Source organism: Styela clava, chromosome 5 (genome assembly GCF_964204865.1).
Source record: "Styela clava chromosome 5, kaStyClav1.hap1.2, whole genome shotgun sequence".
NCBI classification, from domain to species: domain Eukaryota; kingdom Metazoa; phylum Chordata; class Ascidiacea; order Stolidobranchia; family Styelidae; genus Styela; species Styela clava.
In genome coordinates, this window is record NC_135254.1 from 13,286,127 (window position 1) to 13,308,670 (window position 22,544).

General features: G+C 31.1%; 1 protein-coding gene across 7 annotated transcripts in view; it reads right to left on the minus strand.

The window, feature by feature from the left end:
- LOC120343806 (uncharacterized) overlaps nucleotides 1-22,544 on the minus strand; it is a 49,609-nt gene that overhangs the window by 13,207 nt on the left and 13,858 nt on the right. For 4 of the 7 annotated variants that reach the window (XM_078112409.1, XM_039412818.2, XM_078112413.1 and 1 more), the window contains exons 2-33: nucleotides 20,303-20,394; nucleotides 20,133-20,197; nucleotides 19,612-19,722; nucleotides 18,374-18,450; nucleotides 16,800-16,920; nucleotides 16,607-16,666; nucleotides 15,727-15,911; nucleotides 15,222-15,357; nucleotides 14,716-14,778; nucleotides 14,392-14,421; nucleotides 13,190-13,285; nucleotides 12,984-13,112; nucleotides 12,338-12,460; nucleotides 11,963-12,073; nucleotides 11,465-11,575; nucleotides 10,248-10,475; nucleotides 9,657-9,848; nucleotides 9,037-9,239; nucleotides 8,503-8,646; nucleotides 8,114-8,152; nucleotides 7,609-7,801; nucleotides 6,707-7,028; nucleotides 6,068-6,231; nucleotides 5,082-5,216; nucleotides 4,478-4,656; nucleotides 2,649-2,792; nucleotides 2,159-2,266; nucleotides 1,814-1,913; nucleotides 1,335-1,507; nucleotides 750-819; nucleotides 510-675; nucleotides 97-207 (exon numbers count right to left, since the gene is read on the minus strand). In XM_078112409.1, the coding sequence (XP_077968535.1) occupies nucleotides 97-207; nucleotides 510-675; nucleotides 750-819; nucleotides 1,335-1,507; nucleotides 1,814-1,913; nucleotides 2,159-2,266; nucleotides 2,649-2,792; nucleotides 4,478-4,656; nucleotides 5,082-5,216; nucleotides 6,068-6,231; nucleotides 6,707-7,028; nucleotides 7,609-7,801; nucleotides 8,114-8,152; nucleotides 8,503-8,646; nucleotides 9,037-9,239; nucleotides 9,657-9,848; nucleotides 10,248-10,475; nucleotides 11,465-11,575; nucleotides 11,963-12,073; nucleotides 12,338-12,460; nucleotides 12,984-13,112; nucleotides 13,190-13,285; nucleotides 14,392-14,421; nucleotides 14,716-14,778; nucleotides 15,222-15,357; nucleotides 15,727-15,911; nucleotides 16,607-16,666; nucleotides 16,800-16,920; nucleotides 18,374-18,450; nucleotides 19,612-19,722; nucleotides 20,133-20,197; nucleotides 20,303-20,394 (4,181 nt within the window). Of the gene's footprint in view, nucleotides 1-96; nucleotides 208-509; nucleotides 676-749; nucleotides 820-1,334; nucleotides 1,508-1,813; nucleotides 1,914-2,158; nucleotides 2,267-2,648; nucleotides 2,793-4,477; nucleotides 4,657-5,081; nucleotides 5,217-6,067; nucleotides 6,232-6,706; nucleotides 7,029-7,608; nucleotides 7,802-8,113; nucleotides 8,153-8,502; nucleotides 8,647-9,036; nucleotides 9,240-9,656; nucleotides 9,849-10,247; nucleotides 10,476-11,464; nucleotides 11,576-11,962; nucleotides 12,074-12,337; nucleotides 12,461-12,983; nucleotides 13,113-13,189; nucleotides 13,286-14,391; nucleotides 14,422-14,715; nucleotides 14,779-15,221; nucleotides 15,358-15,726; nucleotides 15,912-16,606; nucleotides 16,667-16,799; nucleotides 16,921-18,373; nucleotides 18,451-19,611; nucleotides 19,723-20,132; nucleotides 20,198-20,302; nucleotides 20,395-20,689; nucleotides 20,716-22,544 lie in introns of those variants that run through there. The other 3 variants (XM_078112412.1, XM_078112410.1, XM_078112411.1) reach the window with 3 other exon arrangements.

The following is a 22,544-nucleotide window of genomic DNA, read 5'->3' on the forward strand; positions in this document are numbered from 1 at the left end:
CTACATGCTTAACGAATACTAGTAGACTCAATTATCTAGTAAAGCATATGTCAATACGATGTAAAATATTATTAATAATTATTCTTTGAAGCCTACCTTTTCTTGGGCTAGTTTCTCTGTTAGGACTATCGGCACCGAATAAAAGATTGGGATGACTTCTAGCAGCTCGAACAGGAGACAACATTGGATCAGAAATACCAGCTGATGCTGAAAAATGATAAATAAAAAAATCAGTATATATAAGAAATCACCGTATTACCAAAAAAAAATTTTGATATATTTAAATCATAAACTATGCTAATTATGTGGGGAAAAGTTGGTTTATATATTGATTTTGACGTTAAATATTCCCATTTCAATTATTTGAAATAAATTTGAATTTAAAACTGAATTATTTGAAATCTTGAAAACGGAATTCTAGAATACCAAAGTTATTCCAATAATGACAATACTTTTCCACATATATTTTTGTAAAAGCAGAAAAAGTGCATGCAATACTGACAACTTACCCATGGCTGCTTTTGCTCTTTTCAATTTCTCTGTTTGGTGACGTACAGTTTCTTCCGTAGCCGCTAGTTTACTTTGCAATTGTTCACATTTTGCTTTCATAGCAGCAGTGCTTTCTGGTTTTTCTTTTTTCGTCGGTGACGTAGGCACGTCTTTTGGTTTCTGAGTCTGGAGTAAAAATATAAAAAAGTTAGAGCCAAACGTAAATTTGATAAATCATATTTCATCGTTAAATTTCTTACCCTTTCAACAGGAACAGGTAATTTACTTCTTGATGATGAACGTGATGCTCTACCATGCTCCTCTGATTTCCTGAAATAAAAGTAATATATGAATCAACAGAACAGACTCTTCTTTTCTACTAAAATCAAAACCAATCCTTTGAAATCGATGCGCTAAAATCTGGCTAATAATCGTATGTTATACATTTGTACACATAGTTCATTATTGACAGAAGTAAATGAGTGTCTTTAGGCGGGATGAAACATGACTGTTTTTTTGTCAGTTTTTGTCATTTGGTAATAATAAGTTTTGAATGTCAACCATTTAAAATTTCTCACTATAGCTGATAATTTGTAGTTTTTTGTTACAGTAAACAAGTTCAGTTGTCCATAAAAAGTCAAGTCAGGTGATATAGACACGCTATTAGGGATTGCAGATTAAAGTTATTAAAGTTCTAAGTCCAAATTCAAGTATGTGAAAAATGGGTAGACATCGTTAAACTAGAATGGTTAGTAGCATTGACTAATTAAATATTAGTGGCTGTTTCAGCTGAGATTTGATCGGAGGAGAGAAAAAATTGATTCAAAAACAATAATTTTCCATACCTTCTTGTTTGATCTTGTTCATCCTTCAGTTCTTCTTGAGCATCTCTTAATTGTTGTTTTAATCGTTCAACTTCTGATGACAGATAACTTGTTAAATTTGGATCAATATATCCAGCAGAAGAATCCGGTCGTTTTGGTGTTGATTCAAGTTGATCGCCCAAAAGCTCATTCAACTGCGATACAAATGTGAGTTTAAGTTCGAAAACAGTTTTTATCTAATGTTGAGTGTGTCTTTCAACACTTTCAAGTGAATTTAATAAACAATGATATATGTTATCGACGTTTTAATGATTTTCAACTGAATATTATAGAGCAATATTTTTCTGAAAAGTTGCAATAAAGAATCCGGTCATGAATGCACAAAAATTTTTTTTTTCCATATATTTACAGAATAACAAGCGTTTTCATAGGTTTTCAACTTTCTACATTCAGAAAGTTCACAGTAGAAAGTAATACAAGCAATAAATACATCATCTTACTTTCTCTGCATTCTGAAGTTTCTTTTTGAGATTTCCGATAAATTCACGAAGCTCTCTCCTCGACAAAGCTCCCATTCCATCAGATTCATCTCCAGAACATCTGAAAAAAAATGCTTAGAATTTCACAAAGGAAGTAATGTGAATTGTGAATCATTATAAAGAATTCTACACAATTATTACATATCTAAATGTTGTACATTGGACTGCCGTTTCTGCTAGTGCTAATACTGCTTGAATGCACTGTAGATAGATATCAAATACGAGCATGATTTATTATCATCTCATGTATGACAAAGTTTAGTTTTTAACAAATACATACATACATACATACATACTAATACATACATAGATCTCGCGTTATCAGTATCTGAATCCCTTCCAATTTTCAATTGCAAAGCTCGTAGTCTGTCAACTTCTATTCTAAGTGATGACATTTCACTATCTTTCATTTCTCTAAAAAATTAAACAATTTCAGATAAAAAAATCTCTGAGGAAGATTAATGAAAAAAAAGTTCATGCATGACCTACAACAAATTGTGGCGGCAAAACCGTATTTATAATGTAAGGGGATTCTTCCGCAACAAACTTAAAAAATAGTCATTCAAATTGCATCTTCTTTATTACCTACTGTTCACCTACCCATAAAATGGACTGGAAGTAACTAACAAAATTTTTAAGCGTAAAAGAGAAAAGATTAAAAATAGAGAAAGAAAAGAAAAAGACGGCCTCTACTGACACCTATAAATATCAAAAACGAATAAATTCCAATCGCATTTTTCATCTAAAATTTTATGCTCTCATAAACTTTGGTTATATTAAATTTCTTTTATCTTACCCTTCCTTAACGACGGCGTCCAATTTTTGTTGCAACAATGAAATTTCTTTGGACTTGTCTTCGAGTTGGTCACGGAGGGTATTTATGTTATGATCAATCGATCGTAGATCCGCAAGTTCCCTAATAGCATCTCTTAACTCCGCCCTGCAATTCAAATATTGAAACAATGTAAAGGTTCATTGTTATCGTATAAGGAATATTTGTCAATTTATTGTCGGAGTTTTAATAAAATGTGTGGTAAATTATAGAACAGATTTAAATTTTTTTCTGATGTTCTCAATAAACAAGACATCTTCAAATAAAAGTTCACTATTTGCCCCTTTTCCCCCTCAACATTTCAACCTGTTAACTCTTACGAGCTACGACACACAAATCATAAATCTATGGAGTCACTACTTATAATAAAAACATAATAGTTATTTGAAGTGGGATAATAAGCAAATGTTTGTCGCGGTTCTCCGCCTTAACATAAAAGAGGCCACTCATTGACAATTAAACGCTTGTAAGCACACAATAGGGTCCTTAGATTGCTCTTTATCAATGTACGCTCAAACAAAAGGGGGAGACAAAAGGGAGAGATTGTCAGAAATTGACCCAGAGTCATCACAGTTGAGCCAACATGAGCAAGTATTTTATCTAAATCATGCCACTTAAACAATGGTTGGACCATGTAAGAATGCGTACCATTTTTCAACATTTATTTACAAAACATGCATGATAAATTAATTTCTGATCAAATTAACTCGAATTTTTCTTTTATATATGATTGATTAAAGATCATATGTGGGCCATATATATAAGGGAAATTTGCTCTCAAGAGCACCATTGGCCAAAGGAATTCACTCATATTCAAAGATTTGATTGCCTGGTTAAATGTCACTGGAATTCGTGAGAAATATTCCCTGATATTTACAGAATACACATGTCATAACATGACCACTGAAAAAAGCTTATTAGAAAAAATTTCTCCACCGATTAAAGAGTTATATAGTGAGCAAATATTTTTTAACCAGGAAAAAAATATTTTGAAAATTTATTTATTTTGGGAGATTTATAGCGTCATGAGAAACCAGGTAAATATTTTTTCATTAAATGGAGTTTTACGATATGTCTAAGAATTAAACATTGAATACGCCTTAAATGGAGCATCACAATGATTGCGTTAAATCAAATGTTGTGACCATCATCATCAATATGCAAATTAAATATTTATGAGTCTATTTAAGGATGCCTGTGTACTAGTACACAGCATGGCAATAAAAGATTAGATTTCTGAGTGAAAATACTCTACAAAAATGACTTCACCAGCAATACCAATCTTAAATATAAATGCCGCTTATTTAATTGAAGATTAAGGACAATTAACAAGTGCGTTCAGTGCTCTAATTAGAATTTTGATGTGATTCATTGGTATCATTCAACAATTCATAATAATATTGCTTTTTAATAAAGTACAGGAATAATAAAACAAAAAGAATGAAACTTTTGTATAGAACAAGATATAATCATTTTATATGAATATAATCACATAAGTGCTGAATTTTAATATACTTCAGATTGAAAAATTTTCTTTTTCAATTTTACACAATATTTTACATTCAACGTTTTGTGTAATCAATCCTACTGATTAGGCCCTACACTTGAAAATGAATCTCTATATTTGCAGAAACAATTTTTTTTAAATTTTGCATTATGGACCTTATCAAACCGTGTTGACTTAACATGGTTTCATCAATTACTGTTAAATTATAGTGATTTAACTGCCTACATGATTTACTTTGAAAATCTTGGTAACAATTTCAATTTCAAAAAATTGCCAATGGTAGTACCTTGTCTTTTCCAATTCAATTTGAAGATCATTGATAAATTTCTCTTGATCATCAGCATTACTATGATTACTGACGAGAGTAAGATTGCTTGTATCAAGTACGGGTGGTATTTCCATGTATGAAGTTTGATTCATTGGAAATATTGTTGATGACACACTTTGATGAAGATTATCATTTGCCTAGAGAATTAAAAATCATATAATGAAGTTTAGGTAACTTACTAGAGGAAATTTTCAAAATAAGACGAACACTTAAATACTAGCGGTAATGAGAGAAGTAATGATGACCCATACAATAGAAATAAAATAACAAATTTGTTTAACAATCGTCGATGCTTTTTTTTTTTTCAAATTGTAAACATCAAACAAAGCTCTAAGCATCTCTATTAAAAAGAGAGCATAGGTCTGTGTTCAATTTCTATTAATTCAGTTCGCTCAATGCCCCAATTTATCACAAATTAAGTAAGATAAAGTGCAAAGAACTGCCAATACAATGAGACAAACTTGAGATCATTATCAGATCATTGAGGACAACGTAGTAAGACCAGATTGCTCACCAACAGACCATTCAGTCAAATACCTCGCGACGTTTCATTAAAACTTACCTGTATAGATACATCTTCTGTGTTTGATACATCCAGTAATAATGTTTTTAATCGATTTCTTAAGTTACTAATCTCTTTCAATCTTCTTTCTAATCTTCGTTTATATTTCACAGAATCAGTACCATCTTCAGACTCCTAAATAATAAATAAATGATTTTTCTATAAAAGGCAGAACTTCCAAATGCAGGCTTATAGTTATATTTCTTAGCAAAACAAAATAGAATCACACATACAAACACTGCTGGATGAGAAATCACAACAGCAGTTTCTGCTGTCAATAACACACTCCTTTTCATGAACTAACGTATTTCCCTCTTAAAATAAAAATGACAATCTAATTTCAATCGCTCGAGTTATCCTCAAATTACCACTTTTACATATTATGACAACAATAGAGTATATACTTAAAGAGGAAAGAATTTGCTGATTTCTATGGCATAGACATTATAGAGCAGTGAAAGTGTCTGTGAGTACTCTTTATCAATAACCAAGTGCTTTAAAGGTGAAGTATTTAAAGTTGTCTGATTCCATCATTTAAAAATCAAGAGAGCTTGTAAGTTGTAAGTGTGGTGTGACACCTTACCCCAGTTGTTATTGAATTGCCATAATAACATAGATATTCCCATCTAGAGTTCTAAAGTTCAAGCCCTGATGACATTGATCAACCCAGGACCAACACCTCTTTCAAAATGCATAAATTTGTAAACATTTATTGACAATTTGCAAATTTGGCAAATCCCAAATAATTTGCTAAATCAGACCTGAAGTCTAAACATAACTTTATGAATGATAATATACATTTCATTCTATATTTAACGAATTCATTACTAAAATGTTCAGATAAGTTTATGAGAACTATTTAAACTTGAAACTAACTATCGCATCCCACCACAAATTGAAAAGAATGAGCACCAGAAGCTGAAATTTTAAGAAATTAGACATACTGTATATCAAATTAAATCCATGAATTTAAAATTCATTCTTACGGAATGTGATGCATGAGAAGATCCTGTTTTACTATTAAGATTGAGTTGTTTTTTATAAATTTTTTGTTCTTCTGACAAAATATCTGAGAGACGTTTCAAATATTCTTTTTGTTTCTCAACTTTCTCCATAATCTCTTTTGCATTTTGTTCATCGCGGTGTACTCCTGTAAAAAAAAAGGAATAATGACATAAGTCAAATAACATAACTTGCATAATATGCGATTATTGGCCAAATAACAGGTCCTAGCCAAATCAGTGAATTTAAAATAATATCATTATTGTATAGGTGACTAAATGCTTCTGCCTTCTACTGTACAATAATATTGGAATACGGTAATTCAAATGAGTCCAAATACACAAAGACAAAAATGGAAGCAATATTTAATTAAGAACACGCCAGGCACAAGACATTCGAAGAACAATTACTCTCAAGCCGAGTGTCACTGGTAATCAGAGTCTTGAGTCAAGTTTGAGTCCTCCAAGTTTAATTAGTCAAGTGATTTCTAACGTCCGAGTTTCAGCTGGGTCATTTTTGAGCCTCGGAAAATTTAGGACTCCAAACACTGGTACAGGGCACAACTTCAATTCAAATTGACTAATCCTGTTATTAAATACCAATCTACTTTAAAAATGTGTTACCCTTCAATGCTTCAATTTCTAAATGCAACTGTTGAATTTCATTTTTCAATTCTTCTTTAATTCTTAGACCATGGTGATCGTTAGCAACACCGTTTTCTGATGACAAGAAATCAAGTTCATCGTCATCTGTAAATTTTAATCCAGTGTTGGTTGACGAGGAATGAATTGAGAAATTGTCTCCCCTTTTATGATGTTTTGATTTTCGTTTTGTAAATCGCTGTTGACGATGTGGTGAATCTTTGCTGCGACCCATGTTTTCAGTTGTGGTACTGGAACCTTCTTCCGATTCAACAGTCGGGAATCGACGAGAAGCTTTGAGATCCTGTAAAAAAAATTAGTATTCATAAATAATAAGATTATGAAATAGGGCCTTACTTTAAAAAACACAAGGTAAGGTTCGATCTAAATATTCTATAAAATGAATTCAATGAAATTGAATTACTATGACAAAACACAATTCTCCTTTATCTTAGAGAGTGGACAGCTAGTAAGGCTGGGGATCATATAATAAACAACAGCCAGTCACAAATTCATATCAGATATTGTCATATATGATTAAATGTTATGCAGTTTTAGGAAGCAAATAATGCTAAGCAGGGAACATAAATATACAGTCTTTGTACAAACACGAATTGGACTTACATAGCCCAATATACCCTGCGCTCTCTAAACGCAGGTTTGAATCTTGTATGGAGATAATTACGTGCGAGATGACTGCTGGCCAGTTACGTCTTCCACCACTATCAAGTCCATGGATCCGAAAGACATAAATATTTTACTATTCCAATACCAGACGTCATGAACTGGGGTTTGAATGAGAGGCTACGATTGGTCAATATGATCAAGATGTCTATCACCTTCCCTATCCTCTGGCATAAATATGAAAATCCTATCCTACGAACCTGAATAACACGATCTTTGGCATCACAAGCTTTGTGTAACGCTAGTATTTGTTGATGGCTGTTTTCAAGTTCTGACGTCAAAGTATTGATCATGTTCTTAGCATTGTTCAATTCTTTCTTGTGATTTTCAAGATCAATTCTCAAAGAATCCAATACAGCATTCATACTTGATGTGTCTTCACTTATTTTTGACCTAAGAAGTTTACGACTCATTAAATAACGATAAATCACAAGAATAGTTAAAAGTTTTATCCAATATCTATCGCTGAATAAATTGACAAACAGAAAGACTAGGCCTATTGGAAATTTAAAACAAATACAAAATGATAAACAGTTTTGACTGCCGAACTGCAAAATTTATTAAGGTTAATTGTAATAGCCCATAACTCTAAACCTAGGGTAAAAGAAGAAGAAAACTGTCATAAGATTTCAAAGCATGAAAAATGGTCTGGAACACTCCCACAGAAACATAAAGATACAAGAAGAGTTTAGAACAGATACTCACCATGTAACAAAAGCATTATGAAGTGAATCTTGAAGTTGTCTTGAAAAAAGTTGAAAAAAGAAAAGAAGATGAAAAGAATAAGAAAGAGAAGGTATTGAAGAAAACAAGAAAAAAACAAAACAGAATTCAATAAACAGAAGATCTTCAACCGAAAAAGTAGAATAAACCAGTTTTTCAGTTAAATAACACCTTTTGCATGGTAGGTAGGTAGTATCAGACAAATGAATTTTGAACTGAAGTAAAACCAATATATTTTATGATTACACCTTTAATTTATTTACTGTAAAGATACTTTATGACACCCAGTGTAAGCAAGGGAACTTTTTTCTAATTTCTTCAAAATCTAGGGCAGTTTTCCCAAAGCATACGAGAAATTTATTATAAATTACCTCTCATCTGCTATAATCTTATCTTTTCTAGCGATTTCTCTCTTCAATGAATCAATATAAGGATCATCAGCATTTTGTTCGTTTTGCAAGAAAGATAATTCAGCTTCTCTCGCTTTCAATAATTGCTTCAATTCAGCGTTTTCCCTAAAAATAAAATATTGACAAGACATCATTACTATAATAAACACAAAAATGTAAATATTGCCATTTTAATCCAAATGTACTAAAAATAGCGACCCATAAATAACAAGTCAAAATCTATGAGATATCATTCCTCCAGGTAATCCCTATTATTATGGCATATTCAATTTATGATAAAGAATTTTAATTATGGCATGAAGAATTATTGTCTAAAGTACAGATAACATAAACACTGTTCTTTTTAAAACAAAAAATCTTTGAATGATTTATGCCAAATTCTGAAAATAGAGTTGAATAATTGTGTGCAATTCTCAATTCCTACAAACATCGCACTTGAACATGCTTGGCACTTTGCTCTTCAGCAAAACGTAAAATTACCAGCAAAAATTTTACCTAGTAAGTTTAATAATCTGCTTTTGGTTTGTATTTGTTGCACTATTTCCAAGAGCTTCTAAGCTTTCTGTGAGTTCTGCAATAACAACATCTTTCCGAGCGCTATCTTCTTTCCATCTGGCGGCTTCTCTTCCACTCAGAACTGCTTTATCACGAGCCTCGTGAGCAGTTCTATCCAGTTGTAACAAATCGTCCTCGAGGTTCTGAAACATAAAAAAAATTAAATGTAGAGTTACACTAAAAATATCGTACAAACGAAGTAAAATTGTAAAAGCGTTGAAAGTTGTTTCGTTTACAGCTGTGGCTTCTCTTCCAGAGCCTAATTTAGACAAAGATATGTAATAATTTCAAGTTTTTTTGGGGTCTGATATTTCACTCAAATTTTGCTGGTATAATAATTCTCTGGGGAAGAATAATATGACACAGTTATTCTAACATTGGTCTGGATTTTTACCGACACTGTATCATTATTATTATCATCAATATATTATATTATTAATAATCATTTAACATTCCCTTACATTCATGCATCAATTATCATTATGGAAATATTCTTGCTAATTTTCTCCGGGATAAAAAAGTAAGCCTAGTTTGCTCTTATTTACGTTACATTTCAATACCTGTAGTCGATCTTCTTTCACTCTAATTTCTTCCCTCAATCTTTCGATTTCAGCAGTTTTAGCAGCATTAATTCGATTTCTTGACTCCATTTCTCTTTTTTGTTCAGCGTCTCTACGCTTCATTGCTTCTTCCAGTTCATTAAGAGTAGTTTTTCTCTCATTTTCAGCTTTTTTGAATAAATTTGTTGCGTCCTGATATGAAAAAAATCAATTTTGTATCATACAAGAGTCAGAAATATACATTTGTGACTTATTTTGATCTTGTTTATTTCCACTGATTCCTAGATATGCCTGGCCGAAGGCTACTCGAATACTTTAATACTTTTACAATGCTGTTTTATGATTTAATTTCAATATTTAAAAGGCTTCCATATTAATTTAAAGCAAATTTTTATTATGTTTTTAAAAATATTTTCTGTATTAATAAATTCTACTTCATTTTTATTTTAGTTTCAGAGGGTTGCAAAAAAATGTGGCCGTGTCAAGTGGGTCGTAATGAAAAAAGTTTGAAGAACATTGACGTGTAAACAGTACAGTACAGCGAATTAAGAATAGCTAATATTTAATAAATTAATTCAATCATCCGCCTACCTCTAATTGAAGATGCTTAGATCTCAGATGACTTTCAAGATTATCTATTTTTTCTTGTAATCTCGAAATTTCTTGAGACTTATTAATGTCTTCTGCATCTTGCGCACATTCTTCTAACTGTCGTTTGGTGTTATTCATCATTTCAGCAAATTCTTTTTTTTCTTTTTCAAACGTTTTCATCATTTCCTCTTGTTCCTTGAATATTTTGTCTTTCGTTTGTTCATCATCCTAAAATTCAAATCAGTGCAAAAATTTATTTATGTGAAAAAAAATCAAAAATAAACTGCAATCGAATGAAAATAAAACTGAATTTAAAAATACTCTGATTTAACTCGGATGACAGTTGGAACGTTATAACGAATAGGATGAAAAAATCAAATACTTTGGTAAAGTTGTATATTTCAATCCAAGACTTTATTCTGTTACTTGTTTTTGATTACATCCCAAATTTATTGAAAACTATCGTTACCAAATTACGCAATCTTGAATACTTAAAAATAAAATGAATTTCACGTTTTTAATTCGAATCTTTAATATTTCTCCTATTGTGTCAAAGTACTGACATACCTCCCGAAAGAGACATTCTAAATATGACTATAAAATCCTAATAAATTGATCTTATTTTTTTAAAATAAATCCATAGATTTTATTGAAAGTTCCTAAAAACCTATGACATAATCTATAACAGCAAATTTATGCCACGTTGCCAACGCCACGACATGATTATGATGTAATATTTCATGACTAATTTGTTGCAATACATTTATCGATAACGTCTCTGATTGAGAATTGGATTGCAATAAAAGGTCATGTCCAGACAGAATTTGATTCCTATCATACCTGATCCATAGATCGCTAATGTCTATGGAATTTTCAAAATCACTTCATAGAATAGCAAATTCCTACCCACTATGAAATAATATCAAAATTCAAAATAAAAGCAAACCAAGACCAATTATGTATGTGGCAGATATTTACAATTTTCGCTTTAGTCAGCTGATAAAAAAAATTTCTTCAAAAAAATTTAAAAGAAAATTGAATCTGGAAATGTGGCGCGCTTGACCCGGAGTCGCCATGAAGATGATAATATTGCTCATTAGGCATGTTGAATCCTTACCTAACAGCCTAAACTATTGTTCCAGAAACACACAAAATAACAAACAGCCTCACACACATCTTGCTACCTGGCACTTATAATAATAATATAAATTCCATACCTGTTGTTTTTTGAGCAATTCTTTATATTTGTTGACAAGCTCCTGCATATTTTTATCTTTTTCTTTCAAATTTTCATCAAGTGTTCTCACCAATTCTTCATTACTTTCCAACTGAAATATGAAAAGACATCTTAAACTCACTCAACTCTTGAGCATAAGACTATTTCCAACAAAAAGTAAAGACGTTCAAAGTAACTATCAGAACCGAAATTATCCAGAATATGGTGTTTAAGACTCTCAAAGTGATAATCATGAACAAAAATTTCTGACAGAAGCTCAAAAAGCATTAAGTTGATGAAATATTTCAAAACAAAATTTCAAAACAAAAGTTTGTGCATACGCCCAATTTTTTGTTATCAAAATTTTATTTTCTCAGAGCTGGAGTGAGTCAAAACTTCTCTCAACCTGGAGTTGAGTATAGGTTTTCTTGAGTCCAGAGTCATGCTCGTGATCTTGTGTTAACAAAGTATTAGCAGCAACAAAATACTTTTGACTCACTTGAGAATTTAATTTTTGATTTTGTATGTCCAAATCCATATTTCGATTTTTTAATTCTTGTAATTCTCTTTCAAGTTCTCGTAATCTTTTCAATCTATCATCAACAGAGTCCTGCAAATAAAAAGTGATGTTTTAATCTTTATTTATAAGTTGAAACAAAAAGTTTACTACGAGTTCCTAAGAAGTACGAAGAAGTGGCAATTGGCAAGTTAACAAGAATTATCGGTCAGTACAATCATGTACTTACTCCCAGAATCAATTTAAGGTGAATAATAAATTTATTCTCAGACAAGCATGGTCAATTGTTAAATCGAGCTTTAAAAGCTCGATTTAACAATTGCCATGCTTGTCTAAGTGTAAAGTAACAATACAAACCTCTTGCGCATTGAGTGTACTTATTGTACTGGTCAGCTCCTCCAGACGAGACTCTCGACGAGAAATATCGGATTTTAGGTTCGTTATTTCATCGTCTTTCTTTCGAATTACTTCCGTTAAACCCTGGTGTAAATATTGAAGGACATTCATTATAATAAAAAAGGGTAATGTTCAATTACATGTACAGAAAGAACAAATGAATAATATGACCTCTTCAATGCCAGCAAGATTCATTGGAATGCTAAAATAATTATTTTTGAAGTTGTATGAAGGTGCATCAGTGAATTTAAAAAAAAAAAACAGAAAACTTAGAGGTGAAATACCGGGCCCTTGAGAGACTCAACAACACAGCAACAAACTTTGAAAACATCCAATTTTATTTTAATACACGACGAGTAAGGTATATTGACTGGAGCAACACTAAATTTTAGGAATTAAAAATAGCTTCAAAGTATCAACTAATTTATACGGTTATTTCAGATAAGTGCTTTTGAGACAAAGTTGTAGAACATTAGACTACTGTTCATAATATCACACTAGCATTTCAACAAATTTTAAATAGTGATTAAAAAGACCAAAACCGAAAATATCATCATAACTTGAAAACATGGAAAAACAGATTATTACAGAATGATTGACAACTCACAGAAATAGCTTTATCTCGCATTAAAAGTTCTTTGGTCTTTTGAGAATCTTTTTCGCTCTTTAATTGGTCATAACTATCAGCAAGTTCACGTCCTGTTTCTTCTGCATCCTTGAGAGCAGCAGTCAGATCCTAAAGAAAATTAGATATCGGTAATTATGAGTAATAGACTGAATTTGACATTCAATTTGATCTGAGTTACTACTCACTTGAACCTCCTCCTCTCTCTTCTCAAGTTCTTCACTCATCTGTCGAGCTGCAAGCTCAAATTCATCTAATCTTTGCTGTTGTTCAGAGATGTGTTGCTGAAAAATTTGTTGTTGATGATTATCGCAATGTAAGTACATTTGAAAAGTTGCCTGTATCTGAGATATTAACTGAGTAGATTAGTTAAATTAGAATTTTGCTTTGAAATAATGATCAATTTGAAAAATGGCTTGTTTCGCAATGAAAATTGGATTATACAGAATTTTTCATTATAAAAAGGTAACTTAAAATATTAAAACCCTCAAACAGGTGGATTTTGAATTTTTAAATAAAATCTTAAATTTTGTTCGACTTTAGAATTTGAAAATCACCATTTACATTTTATTTGGGGCATATTTAACAGTAATTATGACTGAAAAGACATGAAATTGCTTTCTGGTTATCCTTTTAGTAAACGAATATTCATTTATTAAGAAACAAATTCACCATCTGTTGCAACAAAAAGTTAGAAAAGAGCATTCAGGGCATAAAACTGCAGCAACTTGCTATATGAAACAAGCTTTTTTCACACAGAACTGTGAAAATCACCATTTAAAGCAAAGATAATGCATGCTGCCTTGTAGAAATTTCTTGAAGGTCACTTGTAGGAAAACTTAAAAATGCAATTTATGTCAATGGATGAGGCAAACAAAAATGCTTAATGAACTGAAAAAGCAAGCTGAGATGTGGTAACAGGTTTGCCTATTCTACAAGCAATATTGCAAATAAAACGATTTTAAAAGATGACTTGAGTTCCGAATAAGATAACATAACATACTATTTCTTCATCTACTAGACTCAAATAATATGAACACAAGATAAAAGTATGAGCAAAATAAAGAGTATGGAATATCAAACAAAAAAATGAACACCAAAGCTATACACCAGTTGTACTCAGCCATCAAGGATGCCCATTTGTTAAGATAATATTATTTTGTGAACAATTATATCCAATCCCAAATATTTGAAATGCTGTTAATTTGGCATTTACGTTAACAAATTTTTTTGACTGCTTGCTCGAATTTTTAGGAAAAAAAACATTTTCAAAAACAACTTCAACGTCAAAATCTTGGGACATCCCTAATGACCGTTAAAATTTAAATATATTAGACAGTTAGGTATTAACGATATGCATCATTCCATTCCATTATCATCATGCTATTACCTGATATTCATGTTGCAATTCAATATAAGTCTAAGTATGAGAAAAGTTATATAAATTACATGAACAATCATGTTTTCATGTAGAATGGAATGTTCGCTAATGCTTGATTTGAAGAGATGGTATTAATTGTTAGTAGACAAATATCATCAAAAAAAAAAAATTTCTTTGCCATGAACATTTGCTGTAAGGTTATCAAGATATATCTACAGTAAAACCTACTTATAGCTCTATAATATTTACTGTATCCAAGATTCAGTGGATTTAGTCATTTCAACTATAAAAATCTATATCTGCACCATCTGACACTTTAAATTTAATTCTTACCATATATTCAGAACGTAATCTTTCATCTTGCTGTTTAGTTTTGAAGACTTCATTTTCAAGTTCCTGAAATTACAAGAGAATTTAAAATTAATAGGACACTAAACATATATTGAAATACTTAAGATATTGAAAACCTTATCATTATGAGAATAAACAAAATTATTATTAGGTTTTTTTGTAAAAATTTATATGATTATTGTCACAAAATCTTGACTTTCCTGCTAAACAAACAAAATTTAAAATTGGAGTACAATTGTCACATAATTTTTCTAAACTTTTTCTTCTTCACTCCAAACAAGGCCCAGTATAAGCTGTCACTAACAAGCAGAGAGCTACTTTATTTTTCGAAGAACAGCATTTTTTCTAGTTTGGCATGGCTTACCCGATCAATAACATTCACACTAATGAAATAAAAAATGCATTAGGCTGAATTCAAATATAAAACTCCTAATAGGTAGTTGTATATTGATTTGCATTGTAGAATAAAAGAAGATAACTTCAAATACCTTGTTTTTATTTTCTAAATCATTAATTGCATCATTGCATTCTTGTAAGTTATTTTCTTCACTTTGTTTTTCATCGTTCAACGCTTCTAACATGGTTTGTTTCACTTCCAATGTCTGTCGAAGTTGATCAATTAATCTGAAATTTTTTAATAAAATACCAATGTTTTTTTCTCGAATATCGTATATTTCGAATTGTGGGATGAATAGCAGGTACAAGTAATTAACGGATATATGAATACATAAACAATTTTGTTACAACAAAACTTGCAATAAATGCTGTTTGAAATTTCTAATGTTTTGGGCTCCTAAAATAAAAATTGAGCATATCATATGTCATATTCATCATATTTTATTATTCCACTGTAAGAAAGATATATCATTAAAAAACATTTAGAACCAAAAAATTTAAAATATTAAATTTGGCATCAAACTAAATCATAGATATAAAATTTGAAAATAAATAGTAAAATACACAGCAAATATTATGTAAAAATTATGCTCTCACTTTTCTTTGTTCTGTAAATCTTCTTGGAGCAAATTCAATTCCGCTGGACCAGGAGTTGATAATGAATTTTGTTCGTTGTCTTCTTCATACGGTAAGGATTCTTTGACACGCTCAAGTTCAATGTTAGCATGATCAAGATCTTGTTTCAATTTATCATTATCTTTCTCCAATTTGTGGGCATAATCCTGAAAAAATTCTATGTTTTTATTTATTTATCTACTACCCATTTACTAGATCAGTGATTCACAAAAGGGCAGCTAAGAGGGCACTTCGCTAAGTGCAAAGTAAAATTAACAGAATTGTGCTATACATAACTAATATATGATTGAATATTTTACATATTGCATTTATTATGAAGGTTTATTGTATCTCATTTTAGTATTGTATGAATGAATCAATGAATTCAGTTTAACTGATTGATTAAATTGAGTTTTAGTTAAAGGCAGCGTTTTTTGGTGAATAAGTGCGCTGTGAATTTTTTCTCCAATAATTTGGTACTGCACTAACAGAAGTTTGGAAACCGCTGTTACTGTACCAGAGGTTTAATTCTAATTCAATTTATCAATAGTATGAAGAACTTGCATACAATATTGGTCTTGAATGCATTTTATAAATTTCCTTTTTTATAAATGTCTTCTTATGTCATAGAGATCTACTCAAATCCCTTATTAAGAGCAAAGTCCAAAAAAGGCCACTGACATGGAGAGCTGCAGAAATGTATCGAAAGTTCTCAAGTCACATTTATGAGTTGGTCAACGCCATACTAAAGAAGGGAACGAAACTACCCACATTCAAGTAGACAGATTGAATTAAACATCGAAAAAAAGTTTTAAACAACTAGTTACAGGTAAAATTTTCCAGAAAAAATCCATAAATTTACCTGTAATTTCCGTACATTCTCAGAAAGACTATCAGCTTCAGCTCTCACTTCTCTGAGTTCCTATGAAAATATCAAAATAAACTTTAATAAAAGCTATCAGACAAATATCAACAACACATGGACATGGTATTATAAATAGGACTGATACCTAACCTATGCTTAATGGGGAACAATTTTTGATCAAATATCTTACTCTGTCTGCTTCTTGGACTCTTTCATGCATAGCATCTTTAACTTGTTGTAATTCTTTTTGCGCTGTTTCCTGAGCTCTTCGAATTTCCTCTGGTCCGGCTTCCATAGAAGCAACCGCATTCCTACAAAATAACACATTTGAAAAACTTGAATTGTTTAAATTGTATAAAATAGAAAATATTATTGAAATCTTTTTAGTTGCACAACAACCTTAGTAAATACAAGAATACAAAACAAAAGCAGTTGACCAGGGTTCAACCATGAGCTTCATAATGATGGGTTTAGAAGATTATCGGAAAATTGTCCTTGTTATGGAAATTTTATGATAGTAGGATAGTTTATTAAACACATTTCATTGTGATAGAGTCGACTAGTTTTCTCATTCGCTTCAAACGATCAAATTCAAAGAAAAAAAAATTATTTATTTTAATAACCAAAACAAGTTTTTTTTTTTGTTTTCCAGTATCGGACAATTATCAATGGTACCAGAAGCCTGTAAACACGTGAAGTACATACCATGCATCGAACAGTGCATTATTAAATGCTTTGTGAACAGTTCAGCCCTTCAAATAGGTTATCATATCGGACATAACCTCTTGGGGATGCACAAACTTGAACAAGTTCAGAAGCATTGTGTTGTGTCAAGTGTTGACAGCTTATTACTTTGTAAGATAATTGGTAAACCACACAATATAACACATAACAAAGAAAAAAAACAAATCAAGTGATGAGAAAGTCCTTATTAACCTAAATATACACAACAAACATCTGCTATTGAACATCACAATAGCAATGTAATTTGTCCATTACAAGAGATCAAAACGTTCGTTGATACTTTGAACATGAAATGGACTAATGCCCAGAAGATTGTGACAGCTCAGAGATACGGTTCGGTTAATTAATAAACTTATAATAATAAACTCTCTCTGTATTGTCCACTCCCAGCATTGAATCCCAATAGGGATTGCACCATATCAATCTCTAGGGATACATGAAGATGACGTACTGCATATTACATTTCAATAACAACTAGGTTGGATAAGTTAAAGGCCTTAAATGGAGATATAGCATCCGATAATATGCTACTAATATTAGGTCCATTAAATGATTTTAAATCTGTTTTAATCCATTATAATTATGACATTCGCACCATTTGACATTAGATAATAAAATGATCCATCAGTTTTATAACATTATATTGGCCATTGCTGGTTAAAGTGCTGCAGGGTATGCCTAAAAATGTGATTGAATAAAGAAATTTGGGACCTCCTGGAGTATGCGCACCAAGATGGCGCACAACCTGAACTCAGGTTGTGTACCAGGTTAGGGTTCAGGTTGTGCGACATCTTGGTGCGCATGATTAGGGAGTACCGAAATTTGAATATATTACTAGACGAGAAATAAATTTTCAATACTTCAAATCAAAATTACAGTTCCTCTGTATAAATTTGATATTTGGAATATTCAATATTAAAAATCATTGCATATTTTATCAACATAATTGTCAGTAAAAGTTTTCTTACAATTCCCTTAAACTTCAATATCTATATTTAAATAAAATAAAAAACTACATACGTTGCTTTGACAAGAAGACCATGCTTGTCTTGTAGTTCTTTACGCAGACTGTCGCACTCAACTTTCAGCTCAATGTTCTGAATTTAAAAAACAAGAATATTAAAGTGAAATTGAGGATAATACAAAATAACAAACACATTCCAATTAAAACACTACATACAAATTGAGTCAGACTCAAATGAACCAAAATTGAAACACATATTGCACTACTGCTGTATAATAATAAGGAAACATGAAATCATAAGTTATTCTAAAAAACAAATATTTTTATTTCTAAAAATACTATTTTTTTGTGGGAAGCAGTTAGTAATGGTACTGACTTTGTTTTTCTATTACAATATAAATAGGACAAATATTTTAAATTTGTCGATAAACAAAACAGAATGCAATTTTGTATTTCAAGTTTTAACCTTTCAAAATGCTGGAAATATAGGTTTTCTCAATCACTTATATTCATTTTCAACATTTCATACATTTCGATTCTAACATAAAACCACAAAATTTGAACAAAATCACAATTTCCTCATTATTATTATTAACCTGGATAATTTTCCCAATTTTCAAATTTGAAGAAAACGCCATTATCCACCATAAAATTTCGAATTTGACCCAAAATTTCAACTAACTGAGCAACGTGAATTGGCCCATCTTCTCAGCACAAGACCCAACTCTCAAATAACACAAGATGAGATAATAAAGTGCTTATAAATCTTAACATCATTATTATTTCTAGTAATACCATTGTTATCGGACTTATCGCCAACCTTTTTTTACACATAAGCTTTTTGATTATCATCCCAGGAAGCCTTATCAAAATATTTATTCCTTTATTCAGCTGTCTACTAATGACAATAGGTTTAAGCTAATACAGAATAGGTATTCAACTGAATGTTGGCTTAACGATCGGAATTTCAAAATGAGGCTATTCAGTAATGAGTTAATAATGGAATTTATAACTCAATAAGCTAAGCTGCTAAGCGTCCATCAATCATTGTTACTTATAAGTTAATAAAGAATTCAATTGATAATTTTAGAACTCAACAATAGTTGACCTACCAAGGTCGAAAAGGATTAAATTCCAAATTGTACTTTTTTCAGATACAGAGAATTATTACTTTAAGTGAACTAAAATAAACTTCTTGAGAAGAGATTTAGGAGTGTATGGAGTGTATTATTAAAAATTTAATGCAAAAGTTTTAAGTATTGAGTATATTTTGATACATTTTATTGCAACTTACCGACTGATAAATATGTTCATGATCTCCAGTAAATTGCTGTTGCATTCTTTCTTCCATGTAAAATATTCTCAGTTTCAATCCAAAGTTTTCTTTCTTAAGTTCTGAGATTTGCTGTGCACGACAGATAGTAAAATTATCATAAATGTAAGAGGCCTGATAATAAATTTATTCTGGATGCGATTGCGAACTTCTGTTATGATTTGCAATGAAGTAGAAATCAGTTTATTGGGATTCTAAAATCAGCACCATAATTTTTGGAAATAAATTATAGGCTATCTGAAATTTTCTGAAGATACTAGTGTTGTAGACTGTACAAAATTTTCAGTCGACAGACATTCGACAATCAGCTAGATAACATATTATTGAAGATTAAAAAGATATGAACCTGTATATAATACTATTAAAAAAAAGGGTAAACCATTTCGGATTAGCATTGTTTCAAATGCATGGTGCTACAAATTGGAATCAATATAAAAATATAAATGAGGGTATAGTCTCAGTTATCATTGGTATTTACTTACAGTGGAATAGTCTTTCATACTTCTGTTCACCAGAGGAGATGTTCTATCATCAGACATGGTCAGCACTGAAAAACAGCAGGGTATAGTTCAGAGTAAAACCTATATTTTTTTCTATAACAAAATATGATAATTCCCCAAAGAAATTGATTGCATAATAAAATAACACCCACAGTTGGCTGAGGAAGCCTGAGCATGTCCCGGATCACTCATCACGGAAGCTTCTCCGATTGAGGATGCGTCGTGAAATCGTGTGATGTTAACACTGTAAACAACAAAATAGGATGGATGACATTCAAAAAAATTCAGACACATTTCATAACTGGAACATGCTTAGAACATTAAGGTTTGTATTTACATTAGGGTTGAAGGAATTACAGATATCATGATATAGTGCTCTTTAATTACTATGTTCCATGAAATTTGATCATTTGACTTTTTAGATTAGGTAGTTTACAGCAGAAATTTTTCCATTCAGGGATAGCTACTAAAGGTGTTATAACAAGAGAGAATGACTACATGGAAGAAGAACAAAGGATGGTATGCTAAATTTTTATTACCGGTATATCATGGCATGCTTAGTCAAAATTTATTTCACCAAGCAGTTTATGTATCTACACTTCATATTTCACATCCAAAAGAAAATTGCTGATGTAAGTCATCTGGCCTCCCTAACTAATTATTCTGTCCTTGCTACCGATTTCTATTCAAAAATCAATGATATAATATATGAGATAGAAGAAAACTAACCATTGATCAAAATTCAACCGAATTGAATTCAAGGCCTTTTAATACCATCATTCATAATCATCAGTAAACAAATATCCTTCTCTACATATATAATAGCCAACAGTCATTTATTGCAGCATGAAACATTTATAGAGCAGCATCTATCTATAAATTATCATAATCATGACGGCAGGGTTTAAAATGATCTTTATTTTGCTTCATAAAAATTCTGAGTTTGAATTTATTCAGTGCATATTGCGGTTTGTGGAAACTTTGAATATATTTGTTTTGTTTTTTATCTAAATTTGCTGGTGTTTAATATTAGTCTAATATATATTAATTTTGACAATTTGTTTGCTTATTAAACCGTATTTATAAATCACTTTAATGAACACCACCCTGAAATCATTATGCATAATATGTCATGTGTCTGATATAAGACAGGAAGTGTGTTGTTATTCATGCTTTAAAGGTGTCCATATTTGATGGTGTGCCAGAATAAGGGAATTCCAAATATTTGCGTTCACATGGTATTTCAAATACGATTTTGCCAAAATTTGTGCAATTAAAATTTATAGTCTTTATTTTGCAAAATTTGGTATATACTTATTCATTGCTTAAAATACATAATGTAGGTTAATAATAAAACCAATTGCAAGTCAGCAGTTTATAAAACTAAATTATATGGACAAGGCAATCCTGGTGAGCAGTGTTCACTATTAGCGCACTTTTTTGCGAAAATTGCGAAGCACTTTCGCAACTTTTTTTAGGGACTGCGAAATAGCACTTTTTTCCGATTTTGAAGAGAAATAGCACTTTTTTCCGATTTTGAATGGAATAAAAATTCAAAGTTAACAAATATTTTCGAGTATTAAGTTGACAAATAAGTAACATACTAGTACTTTTGTAACTCAATTCTGCATATCATAACCATATTTACTGGAATTCTAACCTATGAGATGCAGACATAGGAGATAAAGCTTTTGCATTAACAGCAAAATTCTTGTTTATAATATGATTATTATACAAGCACATCATTCCGCTTCTCCCGCAAAAAACGCTCCCGCGTCTTTGAAACCAGATGTTGGAATACTACGCAGTGCGTTTCTTTGAACGAGAGTGGTCATGTGACTATCAATGATATCGATGAATTCAAAATGACTATAAAAGTGTTAGCAACGTGTTATAGTCACTTTGGATGAATTGTGACCAAACTGCACGATTTTCAAATCAGACCAAACTTTTAGCAGCATGTCACAGATTTGCAAAATCACCAAATTCACAAAATACCATTAAGTTCCATTTTATTGTAATCACAATGTTGAAAGCACGTGGCATTTTCCGGAATTTTGCGATATTTACACAACTATTTCTCATTGATATGTGAGGACGGGTGGGCAAAATTCAATATTTTTTTGAATCCAATATTTTTAACCAGTACCGAATAAACGTGGTGGAAACATTAAAAAATCGGCAACAAAGCCTTTTTACTGGTTAATTCCGTTGTAATCGCTAATTGTTCTTGTCACCGATCGTTTTGGCGGCGATATACAGGTTTTGATAATCTATATTCCCGCCCTCTCTTTATTACAAATATGAATTCTTGCAGGTCGGCGGACATCGAAGTTTTATAATTCGGGTTTACTCGTTCGTTCACATCGGCAACAGCTGTTGAAGACATTGAGG